The sequence below is a fragment of the Monodon monoceros genome, unplaced genomic scaffold, assembly GCF_005190385.1.
Source record: "Monodon monoceros isolate NGI ecotype Baffin Bay Population unplaced genomic scaffold, NGI_Narwhal_1 Super_Scaffold_7, whole genome shotgun sequence".
Taxonomy (NCBI): Eukaryota; Metazoa; Chordata; class Mammalia; order Artiodactyla; family Monodontidae; genus Monodon; species Monodon monoceros.
This window is the reverse complement of record NW_021703784.1, coordinates 98,515,695-98,531,284: the sequence shown is the minus strand read 5'-3', so window position 1 is coordinate 98,531,284 and position 15,590 is coordinate 98,515,695. Positions and strand designations below refer to the sequence as shown.

The 15,590-nt window shown below is 51.2% G+C and overlaps 2 protein-coding genes across 11 annotated transcripts; one reads left to right on the top strand and one right to left on the bottom strand.

Moving 5' to 3' along the window:
* Window positions 1–2,416: 2,416 nt before the first annotated feature.
* On the top strand, window positions 2,417–15,329 carry BSCL2 (BSCL2 lipid droplet biogenesis associated, seipin). Of its 9 annotated transcripts, none has more exons than XM_029207283.1 (12): window positions 2,995–3,328; window positions 5,493–5,714; window positions 7,212–7,528; window positions 9,357–9,438; window positions 12,356–12,499; window positions 13,308–13,442; window positions 13,630–13,727; window positions 14,158–14,299; window positions 14,442–14,508; window positions 14,679–14,768; window positions 14,864–14,944; window positions 15,088–15,328. In XM_029207283.1, the coding sequence occupies exons 2-12, from the start codon at window positions 5,526–5,528 to the stop codon at window positions 15,228–15,230; spliced, it is 1,488 nt and encodes a 495-aa protein (XP_029063116.1). In that variant the 5' UTR covers window positions 2,995–3,328; window positions 5,493–5,525; the 3' UTR covers window positions 15,231–15,328. The 9 variants fall into 9 exon arrangements, 6 of the variants coding, with proteins under 6 accessions (XP_029063116.1, XP_029063115.1, XP_029063113.1 ...); XM_029207282.1 differs by having other exon boundaries at window positions 2,995–3,671; XR_003791367.1 differs by lacking the exon at window positions 2,995–3,328 and adding an exon at window positions 2,417–2,495 and having other exon boundaries at window positions 14,158–14,508; window positions 14,682–14,768; window positions 15,088–15,108.
* On the bottom strand, window positions 3,617–7,228 carry GNG3 (G protein subunit gamma 3). 2 transcript variants are annotated; one of them, XM_029207289.1, is made up of 4 exons: window positions 6,093–7,228; window positions 4,905–5,105; window positions 4,419–4,518; window positions 3,617–4,142 (listed from the first exon to the last, which is right to left on the bottom strand). In XM_029207289.1, the coding sequence occupies exons 3-4, from the start codon at window positions 4,515–4,517 to the stop codon at window positions 4,014–4,016; spliced, it is 228 nt and encodes a 75-aa protein (XP_029063122.1). In that variant the 5' UTR covers window position 4,518; window positions 4,905–5,105; window positions 6,093–7,228; the 3' UTR covers window positions 3,617–4,013. The 2 variants fall into 2 exon arrangements, with proteins under 2 accessions (XP_029063122.1, XP_029063121.1); XM_029207288.1 differs by lacking the exons at window positions 4,905–5,105; window positions 6,093–7,228 and having other exon boundaries at window positions 4,419–4,541.
* Window positions 15,330–15,590: the final 261 nt, after the last annotated feature.

Here is a 15,590-nt window from a genome sequence, read left to right as displayed (position 1 = left end):
AAAAGGAGGAGGTAGAAACTGGAGCCCAAACAGATTCCCTTAGGGCAAGATTATGTTATAACAGAAAATTGACTCTGAGGCAGAAGCTGCCACCCCTATTCAAACGTTTAGTTCTCCAGCAAATAGCATCTTTTTATAGTCTACAACACGGTTCGGGGATGCTAGGCCCTCAGGACCAGGGGGACAAAGCTTAAGCCGCTTTGGGTTTTTTTGGGGGGAGGGGAGGTACTTGCTGTTAATTTTTGACACTAGAAAGTCGTTTTTTTTAAAAAAAGCTTTTTCTAGGTGGGTGGAGAGTGAAACTGCCACGTCCTTGTCGGTTTAGTCCAAGAGATCACTCGCAACAACAGTAGATGTCTGGGTTTTGTTTCTGTCTTTTTTTATTATGAAAAAACAATGTTAAGGGGGAAAATGTGGATTAACAGGCAGGATCCCTACCCTTGTTTTCCTTAGAAGACTTGTTTAGTGTTTTATCAGACGTCTGTTGTAGTTGTAGATGGAAAAGCTTGTGAGAAAAACAAACACCACATGGAGCCTGTAAATGTTATTGCACAACCTGTAAAGCATTCTTGGAAGTGGCCAGTAAAAAAGGGTTTTACCATTTAAAAAAAATGTAACTGTGTCATTGTTTACATCTGTAACTTTTTCCTCCCCTGTTCTCATTACAACATTATGGCAAAAATGTAGGCACGGTAGCTTCCAGTTTTAGAATAAATAACCATTTGGATTGAATTCACCCTCTCTCCTGTCGCTGCACTGACTGGGTAGAGTGTGTCATTGGGGGCTTTATTTCTGATGCTGCTCCTCAAGTTGTACTGGGTTCCAACCAAGGTTGGCTTTCCTCTTTCATGGCTTTTCTCCCTTCCTATTCTGCCATGCTTTCACTTGGGAACCAGCCACACCTTCACTCGGGGTCACTCGGGGTTTGTTGGCTTACTTAAGTGCTTGCTTTTTTTACTAAGAGCTTGAGCCGTTGGAGTAGAAGAAAATAAATGATAACTCATGACCTCTGTGTATTTGGCCTATACTAAAACCAGTTGGATGCTTGAAGTTAAATGTAGGGTTCCATTTAGGAGCCAGATTAACTTTATTCGTAATTACCACTTAAGAGGAAGAGCCTACTTATTCAACAGAAGATGTTTGATGGGGATTCTTTCCTAGTGACTATGTAGAATGAGAAGGTAACTTTGACAAAAGCACTACTGCATTACTAGCATCGAACTGGTATTGATTGTAACTTCTGATAAATGGTCAAGGACTTATTAAGGCTGGGCTCCCACAGGCTTATGACATCTAGTGTTTTGAAGTAGTGGTGATACAGGTATAGTTACTGCTCTAACTCCTCCCTCTGTACATGATAGAGATTCCCACCCCAGGGGCTTACAGCTTTGGGCCCAAAGGCTATCCTTGATTTCAGTGTCTGCCCATTCTCTAGGGTATTTAAAGTTACTCAGTGTTACAGCTAATAATTTAAAATGGTTATTTATAGCTCATGCCTTGTCTCTAGTAACCTCTAGACCCCCCCCCTTTGCCCCCAGCTAGGGCTGCAGCCATTCACCTCTAATCTGATGAGTATGAAAATTGAATGTGTAGAAAAATTGAGCAGAGGTTGCTTTTTTTGTTTAATAACCTAATTATCAAGATTACATTTATTGAGCACTTCTGACTTCTTACCAAGTCTGAGCTGATGTGGGCATTTTCACTTACCCCTCTGGAATTTGCCCAACACTGTAATACCTTAGGAAAAGAGAAAGATTCTTTTAGTGCCTTCTATGCCCTGCTTGCCATTTAAGCATGTATAGTACAATCGTTGGATATCTGAATGCCTGTCATAGGCCAGACACTGACAGGATGCAGGGATTAAACAGACTTGATCCTTAGAGGAGTTTTCAACGGGCACTAAGAACTAAGCAGGCTCCTGAACAGAATGGGGGTAGGTCCCCACTTCAGGAGGGCAGCCAGGTTACTTTCCTTGGTTTCTTCCTCTCTAGGATGAGGGAATTAAATATCTCCAGGGCCTATTAGGGCTCAGGAATTCATCAACAGCGGGGAAGCTGCTATTCCTGAAGGTGCCTCAAGTTCACTGGGTACTCCTGGAGCCTGTGGAGACGTCCATAGGAAACTTAAGTTCAGTTCCTGGTAGAACCCCCTTTATTCCTTTGGTTTCCTCTTTGTCCCCCTCCCCTGCTGTCTTCCTGTGTGAAGGTGTGGGGAAGCTGGGGGGCGATGTGCTGTCTCTAATATAGGTCACCCCCTTCTGCAAGGCAGCCTCTGGCAGCCGACCCTACCCACAAGTGTATCCTACCCACAAGTGTATCCCAGGACAAATCATGACCCAGGCTTGCCCCGGGAAGCATGTGTCACTGGGTAGGGGGTGGGGAATCTTGACAACCCATGAGAAGCAGACATCCTGAGACTTACTTTCTCTGCCTTGGCCCTGGTCCCACCTCCGTATGTGTCTTTCTTTCCCTTGGAAGGTAACGGCTTCTGGAAAGGTATGCTGGGGCTTTATAAACCTCCGCCAAGTTTGAGTCCGGGAGGCGCTCGTGAGACAAACCTCTGGCCGGGCAGCTTGCTGGACCACTACTAGGGGTGGTAGGCGCACCAGGGGCGGGGACACTGCTCCTGGCGGATGTGACAGAAGGGGCCTGAATGGGAAGTGGGAGAATAGCAAGCCCCAGTTCTAACAGGAAGCCCAAACTGAACAACTAAGGGCTTATCCAACTCCTAGGGAGAACAGGAAGCGACCAAGGAACAGCGCCCCGAGCCGAACGGTGCCGGGCATTGTCCTCACACTTCTGTTTCCGCTCCAAGGGAGTCTCTACTAGGCAAGATAACAGAGACCTAGATTCTCTCATAAGTTCCACGCGACCGGCGCCTACTGCTGGCGTGCTTCCTGGGACCCCCTTGTCCCATGATCCTTGGCTATAGTCGCCAGTGCGCCTTCACCTGGATCGGGTGGACGTCGGCTTCCGGCCTCCGGGGTGGGTAGGAGTGGGTATCGAGTTGACGAGGGAAGGAGCAGCCATTTTGAGACAGATGAGCACGGAAGGGACCATATTGAGAACTCTGGATGCCTGGGGCCGCCATTTTAAGTATGGGCCCAGCCGAGAAGCCCTGTACGGTGAAACGCTGTGACATGCGGCGGCCATATTGGTGCGGATCCCCTTGGCGGCGGCCATCTTGAACGGAGACCTGCTGTGGGCGTCGCCATCTTAGAAGTAAAACGGCCTCTTCCCGGGAACTGGAACCAAGCTCCTCCCCTCTCACTGGGTACCTCCTGTCTGCGACTGCCCTTCGGAAGCCCTCCCTAAGTCCACCCCGTTAGGTCTGTTTTCATTTTCACTTGTCTTCATTGCACTCGTGTGTGTGTGTGTGTGTGTGCTCTCCGTAGCCTCTGAGTGTCTGTCTGTAACTTAATTCTTCCACTTGAGACGTTCTCTCATGCCCGCCATCCACCCTAACCCGGTGGATCTCCGATCCTAGACAATGTCTAACCCGCTTTGACTGGCCCTGTTCCCTGGTTATGGCAAGCTTTTCCACCTGCCGCACCCACACCCAAATCTATTGACTGATGATCCTATCCCCCAAGAACGGTAACACAGGAACTGTCCTCTGAGACTCTGGATGACTTTATTCTTCAAATGGCTTTACACTTCCAATAGTTCCAGGTGAGACTGAGAGCAAGCACCCAGCCCATCCCTCTCTCCATTGTCTGAGCGGGTCACAGAGGGAAGCGGGCAGGACGCTGGCGCAGAGTCTGACAGCCCTTCTGTGGGTGGAGCTAAGGGTACCCCAAGTCACGGGGTGCTTTGGGTCCGCCTCAGTGGGCGAGGAAATGGGGTCGGCAGATAGGTGAGGGAGGACCTTGTGCTTCAGCTAACCTCACAGGGTTGGGAAAGGGCTACGGATGGGATGCAGGGACCCTAGTGGGCTCACCACAGTTCCTGACATAAGTGAGGAAGGGCCCGGGAGAGGGAAAGGTGAAGAGTTGTCAGGAGGGACAGGGCAGCTCAGAGGAGGGCACAGAAGAATTTCTTCTCCCGGAAAGGGTTCTCCGAAGTGGGCACAGGGGTGATGAGGGGATCCTCACAGGCGTGGGCATCACAATAAGTCATCAGGTCTGCTGCTGCCTTGGACACCTGGGGCACAGCCAGGAGGGGGAACTGTTAGCCAGAAACCCTGAAATGGACTGCAGCCGCCCTCCCCAAATGGAAAATCTTTTGCCATCTCTAGGGCTCCTTAAGACAGTCTTCTCTTCCCTCATCACCCATAGAGACCCGGGGCCAGCTCTCCTTACAGATCCCAAGACGACTCCTGTGATCTCACGGAGTCAATGAAAGAAAGCATCTCTTATCCTGAGGTTTGGGAACCTACGGTACAGGCTGCCAACTACTGGGATCCAGGGCCCCACCCACCTTTATCCGGCACAAGCTGGCTTCAATCTTAAGCTGTTCCACCATCTTGCGGGCTTGCCCAATACTCATAGTGCTGTTCACAGGGGTCTCCCCTTTCATCCTGGAGAAGAGAGCTCAGAGCATGATAGGGGGCCCTGCACAATCTCAGCTGAAGGCCCCCCTCTGTGCTTACTCCTCATCAACCTTTACAAGGGCGGGTCATATGCCCGAATATTTTACTCCCCTCTTATCCCCAACCTCCGTGGTCTTTCCCATTCCTGTCTTCCTCAGCTAAGGAAATGGAGAAGCGGGATGAGATGCTCCCCAAACTCCTACATGGCCTGGGCCACAGATCATTAAACATATAAATGATTTAAGGCTTCCGAGCCCTCAAGTTATGTGTGTTCCCAGCTCTGAAAAGCACAACTAGAAAGAGGCCCGCCCTAATGAACCCCCACCTGCCCCCTTGAGCCCCAAAGGGAGAAAAGCAGGATGCTCGCTACTCACCTGAGGCCACGGGCAGCGACAGTCCTGGGGAGAAGGATCGTGGGGTGCACCAAAACCTTCTGCCTGAGATGGGTGCCCCACCTTGCAGGGAGTTGCAGCTGAGAGTATCTGACGCAGCAGCACAAGGCCACTGGGGAGGGTCAAGTCAGAGGCCAGTGGAGGGCTGGTCCCAGTTTTTGCAGCTCCAGCACTGGCTGTTACCTGAAAGATGAAGGATGCTAGAAGGAGCTGCTCAGATCCTGGCACATACCAACTGTCTGGCCAGTGGGGGAGCCTGGCTGCTGCCTGCAGCCCCTGTGCACGCCCCCACTGTTACTGTCTCACTACCTGCCCCTCCCGCATTGCAGGCATTCAGAGTCTGGGCTAGAGACCTCCCCAAAGGAGCTGGAAGTAGCTGAGTCCCAGGTAGATTCCCCCCTCAAATGGGGTGGTCTGGACCTGTGACAGCCCCTGCAGTGGAGTCAGTACTGACTGCGTGAGACCCTGCTCATTTGAAAATCTGACATCAGCTGGGCAGTCGCCCCCTCCATCCCTCCTCCCTCTACTCTGACACAGCATTTAACACCTGAATCTTCACTTCTCTCCCAGGGACCCTCCATTCCCCATATCCTGGAAAATGTGATGAGCTACAGGTATCAGCTTCTAGATCACCACTTTAACGTTCTAGCTACAAGTACTCGAGCAGAAGATCCAGGGGCAGCGAGGTCCATCAGGAAGATATCTAAAGAAATGGCAGACCAAAGAGAAGAAGGAGCAGCTGGGGAAAGAGAGGCATGCAGAGATCAGATCAAAGAATCGGACAAAGACGAGGTAGAGGGGAGAGTCGGTGGGTGTTTCTGGAAATAGATGGGCTTCCTGGGTGTGTGTGTGTATTGGCTTGAGATTGCCTCCCATGTCTGCAGTGTTGTGCTTGGTGCTGTGAGATGTACGCAAAGATGTACACAACACTGATCCTTCTGAGGGATCTTATTTGGGGTGAATAGACATATACAAAATAGAAAGTGCCACCCGCCAAAACCTAGTCTAGATAATGCGCTGTGGGGACTCTGAGGGAAAGTCTAGTTAGGGTCGGAGGAGGTCGATCACGCATCGTAAAAGCTGGAGACAAAACACGGGCCTGAAATGCTACCGCTCTTGTGAATAGGGGACAGCCAGCCCGCTGGCGCAACGCGCAAGATGCACAGGTACCCGCAGATTGCAACGTTCTCGGGGCGAATGCTCTCTGCCTTGGAAACCCACAGACCCAAGGAGCTGTGGGCAATGAAAATCAGCGCCAGCTGGATGCCCGCCTCTCCCCCTCTTCGGGGGTTAAATGGCGGATAGTGAAGGTGTGGGCGGAGGGCCGTGATTGCGGCCTCGAGGGGCGGGCTGAGGGATCCTGCTGACTCATATCTGGAGCATATCTTGGGGCCTGGAGGGAGGCGCCTGTCCCCTTTGGTTTTGGTATCCGGAGGGTAACGGACCGCAGGAACGGACAGCGCCGGCGCGAGGAGGTAGGAACTTGGCGGCCCGGAAGGCCCCGCCCCCTGTGCCGGGCCCCGCCCCAGACGAGCCCCGCCCCCAGTGCTACAAAGGGGGGGGGGGCCGGCGAAAGGGGAAGGGACTTCCCCGGGAGGCGGAAGTGCCTTCTCGCGGTTACCTGGGCAGTGCGCGGCTGGTGAGTCTGCATCCCTGTGGCGGCCCGCTGGTAGGTTTCTGTGTTGCTGCGGTTGGGTGGGGGCTCCGGGCGCCGCGCCCACCGCCGAGCCAGAGGGAGCTGGCGGGGAGCGGCCGTTGGCTGTAGGACGCCCTGCCTGGAGTGGGGCGCGGCCCTGTCTGAGAGCGACTGCAGCTCCAGGAGGAGAGGAGAAGCTCCGTAGGGAATTGTGGCTGCGCTGAGGTTGCTGGCTTTGAGTCCGGCTGTGCGACCTTAGGCAAGTCGCGCGTGCTCTCCGTGCAGCCACCTCGCAGTGTGGAATCGTGTCATCGTGTGTGTAAAACCGCCTTGGAAGAATTTTAAGGTGCTTATCCTCTGTATGTTACGTATTACTATGAATGCCTGTCAAGGTGGTTGTCCCAGAATCAGGTGACCCGAGGATGGGTTCAGCTGAGGAACTCTAGCACAGGTGGTGGAGAGAGCACAGTGGAGGAAAGGAAGGGATAATTGGCTGAGAAACGCAATCAATTGGAGAAAGGCCATATGAAACAAAGAATTTGCTATGTCTTGCTATCTCTGGTTCCTCAAAGCCAGTCCGGTAAGCTTGTCCTTTTTGTCCCCACCTCCCCCGTGAAAAGAGCCATTCCTTCCCCTTCTCTGTCTTTTTCCAGGAACCACCAGCTGCTTCATCCCATGGCCAGGGGTGGCGTCCAGGTGGCAGAGCACCTAGGAACTCAAGGCCTGAACCCGGGGCCAGACCCCCTGCACTCCCCATCATGGTCAATGACCCACCAGTACCTGCCTTACTGTGGGCCCAGGAGATGGGCAACGTCCTGGCATGCCGTGCCCGCAAGCTGCTATTGCAGTTTGGGGTGCTCTTCTGTACCATCCTACTCCTGCTCTGGGTGTCTGTCTTCCTCTATGGCTCCTTCTACTATTCTTACATGCCGACAGTCAGCCACCTCAGCCCCGTGCATTTCTACTATAGGTGAGAGGGGTCTTCTATCAAAGTAGAGGAATCCAGTGAGAGAATTGCTGCAAGGACCCTTGGAGCTTATTCAGGTCAACCCCCTTATTTACGGAGGAGGACACTTGAGCCCAGTGTGCTTATACTGATTTCTTTCACAGCCCAAGGTTGGGGCAGGTCTGGGCTTGTAGGGCTCTAGGGTCCTAGTCCTGTCTCTGGTTACTGGAATCTGGTTAAAAAGAAGAAAAAAAAAATCCCTCTCCTAGATTGTCATTATGAGGGTCAGTTCAATTTAGGCTGGATCAGACCTCTCTCAGGGCCACTGTAGACTTTTGAGCCAACCCAACCCCTTGGGTCATCTCAGAACTAACCTGGCCTTCAGTAGAGGAGGTATTAGGAAAGCAGTAGTTTGCCTTTTACATGACTTCTTCCCACTCCCGGATAGTCTGCTGCAAGAGAATTTATGGAAACACAGGGTGTCTGGGTGCATAAACTCCCAGAGTCCTACTTCCCTACTTCTTGCCTGGGGCCTCAATTCCTTCCCATGCCAAATTCCCTCCCCTTCTTTTTAATTTTATTTTTATTTTTTTTTGCGGTACGCGGGCCTTTCACCGTTGTGGCCTCTCCCGTTGCGGAGCACAGGCTCTGGACGCGCAGGCTCAGCAGCCATGGCTCACGGGCCCAGCCACTCCGCGGCATGTGGGATCTTCCCGGACCGGGGCACGAACCCGCGTCCCCTGCATTGGCAGGCGGACTCTTAACCACCAGGGAAGCCCGTCTCCCCTTCTTTTAACAATGACCACAGGACCAATCAAGAGGTGCTGACAAGGGCAGTATTATCAGTGGTCCAAAGTTTTTTTTTTTTTCCCCTGTCCTGAGTCCGTGGTCATGAGCTGTAATTTCTAAGGCAGAGCTGCTTAAACTTTTATTTATTTTATTTTATTAATTAATTTATTTATTGGCTGCATTGGGTCTTCCGTTGCTGTGTGCTGGCTTTCTCTAGTTGCAGCGAGCGGGGGCCACTCTTTGTTGCGGTGCGAGGGCTTTTCACTGCAGTGGCTTCTCTTGTTGTGGAGCACAGAATCTAGTCACGCAAGCCTCAGTAGTTGTGGCACACGGGCTTCAGTAGTTGTGGCTCACAGGCTCAAGAGCGCAGGCTCAGGAGTTGTGGCACACGGGCTCAGCTGCTCCGCGGCATGTGGGATCCTCCTGGACCAGGGCTCGAACCCGTGTCCCCTGCATTAGCAGGCGGACTCCTAACCACTGCTCCACCAGGGAAGCCCTGCTTAAACTTTTAAGAGGCATGATGGCCTGGCCCCTGGCCCAGGTTCAGCTTATGAAAGCTATGGCCCTTCCTGCCATAAAAACCTATATATATGCCCATGTGCAATTTTGCCTACAATTCAAAGGGTTCGTGAGCCTCTTAAAGATCATCTGTGGATCCCTTTGGAGGAGTTTTCTCAAACTAGGCCCCAGACCAGAATTCCTAAATCAGAATTTGGAGGAGTGGGACCCAGGGATTTGCATTTTTATCAGCTCCCCAGGTGAGTCTTTAGAAAGACTTAAGTCCGAAACTATTCAACTAAGTGTCCATAGGTTCCCATTTAAGAATGTCTGCTCTAATGAAAGGAAATAAATGGAAGTAGCAGGAAGAGAATTAAAGACTCAATCTGTTGTCTTGAATCTCCTGGCTGCATTTCTTCTCCATCTGTCTCTATAACAGAGAAGCGTGCCCATTCTGGGAGAAGGGATGGGGGATAGGAAAGGGAGCCCTAGGGGCCAAGGAGGTGTGTGGACAAGTAAGGCAGACTCTATAACTTAGCAGAGTATCATCCCCATTCTCATTTAGGACCGACTGTGATTCCTCCGCCTCCTTACTCTGCTCCTTCCCTGTTGCCAATGTCTCACTGGCTAAGGGTGGACGTGATCGGGTGAGTATGGGAGCTGAAGAGAGGTTTCATTAGGGCTTTGATGACTTGAAACAGGAAGGCTTGAGGAAGACCTGGATGTCAGGGACCGAGTAATAGAGACTAAAAGGAAGGCTTTCAGGGAAAAGGGAGGTTAAAGAAAAATTAAAGTCCAAATGAATTGTGTGGATTATTCTTTCCTCCTTCTTAAATTGTTTCAGCCAGGCCATATCTACTAAATGAGGTGTATTTTAGATCTAAATGAACCTAAATTAACAGATCAGCTATCTCACAGAACTAGGATGGGATCCACCCAAGAGTTTTGAAAGTATGTTAAATTATGAAACCGTTGACAGATATGTGTAAACTGCCATTACAAAGGGCACTGTGCCAGAGGACTGGCCAAATGCCAGTATACCTTCAACAAACCTGGAAACCCTGGGGAATGCAGAATGGGAATGCATCCTTCTCTGTTAGGCAAGCTGCTGGAGGCTCTGAAAAAGGGTAGGATCCCAGAACACTTCAGAAGGATCCTGGAGGATCAGGAGCGTTTCTGATCACCAGAGTTTTCTGAGTTGTCAGCAATGTAATAAGAAGTCATCAGAAATAAGACTTATTAAGAGTTTAAATACCATTTGAAAATGATTTTTCGAAAATTGTACTTGGGAGGATACTGACCTAAAGATAAACACAGGATAGAAATAAATGGTCACCCTGAAGGGAGGAGTGTAAGCTGTAGAGTCTGGGGCCCCCTGGGGTTGACAATACAAATAACCTGGGAGACTGTGTGTCCTGTATCCTGTGACATCTTCCAGTTTACTGCCAGGGTAACACTATCCAGAAAGCTTACCAGGTGGGATGAGTGGATCCCAAATGGAGATTTCAAAGTGGTGAAGTGGGGAAGGGAATTCCCTGGCGGTCCAGTCGTTAGGACTCCACACTTTGACTGCCGAGAGTCCAGGTTCAATCCCTGGGGCAGCTTCACAGTGTGGCCAAAAAAAAAAAAAAAAAAAACTGGTGAAGTGGAATGTTGGGCATTGTAAGACAGGATTATCATTTTAGTTCTGCTACTCAGGAAAGTAACTTGGAGATTATTATAGAATGTTCTGTAAAAACATTGGTTCAATGTGTTTTTGTGGCTTAATAATAATAATAAATGGAATATATTGAGAGGGGAATAGAAACAAAGCCACAGTACGTTTGCACCTGGGATGCTGCATGCATTTGTGTGGCTGCCCATTGTAGATCATAATGGTTGGTGACGCAAGGAGCCTAAAACAATCGGGTACCAGGCTGCTGGATGAGGAAGGAATGGAAGGATGAAGGGTGAGGCCCGAGTCCCTGATAATTAAAGCAGATTGATCATTTCATTCATTTCTAGTGAGCATTTTTGAATGAATGCATGAAATAATGGGTCTTCTCCGTGTGTAACACCTTGTTTAGAAATAGAAGATGTGGTCCTGCTTTCAAGGAGCTCACAGGATTGACAGAAATCTATACATTGCATTAAGTAGCAAAGATGCAGATTCTGCATTTCAGAAGAATTTGTGAAGAATTAGACAGGTGTGAGACTATGGAGATGGTGAGGCTCAAAGTGGGCCTTTTAAGGAAGGGTGAATGCTGCGTGGGAATGGAGGAGAGGGAGAACCCGCCCATCAGGCAGACAAATGCGAACAAAGGCAGGACTCATTCACAAGATTCTGGTGTTAGATTTTGTGGATGCCCTTGGAGGAGATGACATAATTACTGGTTTAAAAAGAAAAAAATATATATATATAAATCTTTATTGAGGTATAATTCACATAGTGTACAAGTCACCCTTCAAAATGTACAGTTCAGTCGTTTTTAGTATATTCAGAGATGAGCAACCATCACCACAATCAATTTTAGAACATTTTCATCACCGCAGAAAGAAACCCATACCCACTACCTAGCAGTCACTCCCCATTTCCGGCCTGCCCACTCAGAGAACTACCTATTTTAATGTTTCAAAGAATTCAGTGAAGCAACTGGCTTAGATTCATCTGGCCTCTACAGGCGGGTAGGAATCTCATGGAATCCATTTTTGTCAAGACGTAATTCAGACCAAAAATAAGAATCTGTATAAAGAAAGACTTCGATCAGTGGTTTTTCACCTATTACCCTACGGATAAAATGCTCAAAGTACCCTCATAGCCATATCTAGATTTTGGAGCTAGTACACTATTAGGGTTAGGGGAAAGTTTTTTTCAACTTCTTTTTTTTTTTTTTTAATCCACTCCCTCTTTGGTTAAAACCAGAAGCTTTACCATCACTCCTGTCATCCTTATGTATCACCCTAAGGGGGTCATGCATAGGACAAGCATAGCTGAATATAGGATTAGAGGAATATAGGAACAGTCAGGAAAAACTAGGGTATGTTTGGTGGCACATCTTTAACCTTTTGAGGTTAATCCCAGTGAAGAAGACTTCCTGTGTGAGTCTCAGGGTTCTACCAACAGAACCAAGATAAAGGACTCAGAATGACATAAGATGGTCTTGAGTGACAATGACTGTGTGACAGCTGGCTAGGGAGATGGTGAGCACTTCTGGCACTCCGTTAATTAATAATGTAAGTGAAGGTAGGCTGGGTCCGGGGGGATGGCCTCACGGGGACAGAGAGACCTGAGTCACAGATGGCCCAGTTGGCAACATGACGGTTCACTTTTGGAAGAGAAATGTGACACAGCCTTTCTCGAATAGAGTGATTCAGTAGAGCAGACAGGATACTGAAGATCTCAGAAGTGGGAGGGATCCAGCCACCAGAAGGGGGCAGCACTTTCTTGGGACCAGAGAGATTGAGAGGCCTGTTTTGAGAGCGGAGGGTTGTGGCAGAGTGTTTCGAGGGGAAGGGGGGGAGGTGGTACAGGGGCAGCGCAATTAAAAAAATTTTTTTTGAAAGAGATGGGGCTACCTTGGGCAGGTGCTGATGTATGGACAGCCGTACCGCATTACCTTAGAGCTTGAGCTGCCAGAGTCTCCTGTGAATCAAGATTTGGGCATGTTCTTGGTCACCATTTCATGCTACACCAGAGGCGGCCGAATCATCTCCACCTCTTCACGCTCCGTGAGTGTTCATTCCTGGCCTGTCTAGGAGGGTGTGGAGAATGATGACAGATGTCAGAGTATCTGGGTAGGGCTTCAGGAGAAAACATCCCAGCTCTGAAGTCACAGACACATCAGGATAGGCAAGAGGTGTCAGTTTACCACACCAGACAAACACCCCCTAACATCTGATGAGCATGGCCAGCTTTGGGGTAAAGTCTGAAGAGTAGAGCCACCCTGAAAACGGGGGCTTCTATGGAGCCAGGCAAGCCTGGCCTCGAATCCTCACTCAGAAACATGCTAGCTGAGGGGCAATTTACTTAACCCCTTAGTTATGAAGTACTATAAGTGAATATAGTAGTAACTCCCTCATAACAAGACTAGTTTGGATTCAATGAGGAAATAATGGGTGTTCAGTAAATGTTAGACTCCATTCTTAATTATCAACAGAACCATATCATGAAGCAAATCCCTGAATGTCCACATGGGGGAAAAAGCTTCACATGGTACACTGGAACATACAGTCTGTTCTGGATTATAGAACCATCTGGGGGGAAGGTAGATCAGAGACAGTGTGGGGCTTCACCTAGGAGGGTTTCTTAGAAAAGGGGGCTTTGTTGTATTGGAATAGAGACACGTGGCCGGCTAGGGCAGGGCAGGGATGTCATTCAAGTGTTTGCGACGGTTGGGTCAAGACTTGGGTTTTGGGGGCGTGGTAGGAAGTTAAAGTGAGGGAGCAGGGACCGGGGAAGCAGCAGCCTTGCTAGCCTGCTCAGGGGTGGTGGAGGGGCGGGCACCCGTCCCCAGCCTCTCCCTCCTGGCCCTGGCAGGTGATGCTGCATTACCGTTCAAACCTGCTCCAGATGCTTGACACACTGGTCTTCTCTAGCCTCCTGCTGTTTGGCTTTGCAGAGCAGAAGCAGGTCCTGGAGGTGGAGCTGTACCCAGAATACAGGGAGAACTCGGTAAGAGGGGAAGGAGGACTAGGACACAGCCCTCCCCACAAGCCCAGGATTTTACCTGAGGAGCTTCTGGGCTCGGTCAGGAGGGACAGCAGTAGAGGCCGGAAGCGGGCCTCAGGTTGGCCTGGTAAGAGTGACAGCGGCAGGATCCTGGCCTGATGTGCTGCCACCACTGCCCACCCGCCCGCAGTATGTGCCGACCACCGGAGCCGTTATCGAGATCCACAGCAAGCGCATCCAGCTGTACGGGGCCTACCTCCGCATCCACGCCCACTTCACTGGGCTCAGGTGGGGAAGCGCCGCCGTGACCTGGGCAGCTCTCGTGGGGCCGTCCTTAAGTGAAGAGGGTCCTAAGCAGAGGCGCCGGCTTTTACGGGTTTTACTTAGGCCGCAGACTCTCAACCCTGGCTGCACGTCAGCATATCAGGTCCCTGGGGAACTTTAAAAAGACACTGATGCCTGGGCCCCACCCCAAGACCAGGATTTGTTAGGGTCATACCAGGCCGTCAGACCTTTTGAAAGCACCCCAGGGAAAGGTCATGTGCAGTCAGTGTTGAGAACTGCTCTCTTGAACACGTCGGCTCAGTGGGCGGGAGGCAGGGGATGCAGCCCAACTCTAGCCAAACTGGTGAATCGCCCTAGAAGTTATTTCTGGGAAATGAGAAGGCTGGTACTCCCTGGTAGCTGCTACTCCCCTCCTGTCTGCTTCCTGCTTCAGGTACCTGCTGTACAACTTCCCGATGACCTGCGCCTTCGTTGGTGTTGCCAGCAACTTCACCTTCCTCAGCGTCATCGTGCTCTTCAGCTACATGCAGTGGGTGTGGCGGGGCATCTGGCCCCGACACCGCCTCTCTCTGCAGGTCGCAAAGGACCCCTTTCCTCTCCCCGTCACAATCCTTCTTTGGGGAGTGGGCAGGAGCATGTTGGGGGCTGGGGCTGAAGGGCCCTGATCACTGGTGAGGGAAGGCAGTCCTTGCTGCTCAGGAGTTTCCCTCCCTACAGGTAAACATCCGAAACAGAGACAGGTCCCACAAGGAAGTCCAGCGGAGGGTCTCTGCCCATCAGCCAGGTAAAGGTGATGGCTGGGGGCTGGGTGAGGAGGCTCCTGCGCCGTCCAGTATGAGGCTTTAGGTGCTCACATACCAAGCTGAAGGTCAAGGCAAAGGCTGAATGGGGTGAAGTTGGCACTGCCATCCAGGCGCAGCTGCCCTAGCCCTGCCCTGTCCTCTACCCCCTTTGGAGGCACAGGGCCCCAAGGCCAGGAGGAGTCCACTCAGCTGTCACCCATTACAGAGGATAGTGAGAGCCGTGCAGATCCCTCGGAGCCAGGTAAGGTGCAGCAGCCCGACCTCCTTCCTGACTCCTCTCAGCCCTCCCCTTCAGCCTCCTCCAGACTGACCTCTGCCCTCTCCCTGGGGCTGCAGAAGGCCAGCTGTCTGAGGAGGAGAAACCAGATCAACAGCCCCTGAGTGGCGAGGAGGAGCTAGAGCCCGAGGCCAGTGACGGTGAGGGGCACTCTGCAGCGGGACCTGGGTGGACTGGGGTTGGCCTGTGGCTGGGGAGAAGGCCACGTTGGGTTGGGTGGGGGCAGGAGCCCCTGGTCTGGAATTTCCCATTTGGGATTTCGTTTCTCCTTCCCCTGGCCCAGGTTCAGGCTCCTGGGAAGATGCAGCTCTGCTGACGGAGGCCAACCTGCCTGTTTCTGCCCCTGCCCTTGCCCCGGAGACCGTGGGCAGCTCTGAACCCTCCACAGGCACTGTCCGACAGCGCCCCATTTGCTCTAGTTCCTGAAGAGAATAGGGCAGAGTCCCCACACTCCAGCCCTCTCCCCCCCCCAATCCCTTTCCCTTTCCGGGGCTCCCCCAATAAACTCTTTTCATGCCAGCTGCCTCCCTGACTCTGAACTGGATTCAGGGCCATTTGAAAACGTGATGTTCCCCAGGCATCCCCCACCCCGATTGGAGGAGGTTGTCTTGTCAGGGGCTACCGATGGGGAAGACCTCCAGACCCTGGACTGTTTAAGGCACAGCTGTTTCCATTCATCAGCCTAGGACGTCCAAGGAGCGAAAACCTGCCCACTCCATCCACGTGACTCTCATCTCCCTCTGGGGAGGGGGATAGCATAGGGCGGGTCTGGAAAGCTGGGATACA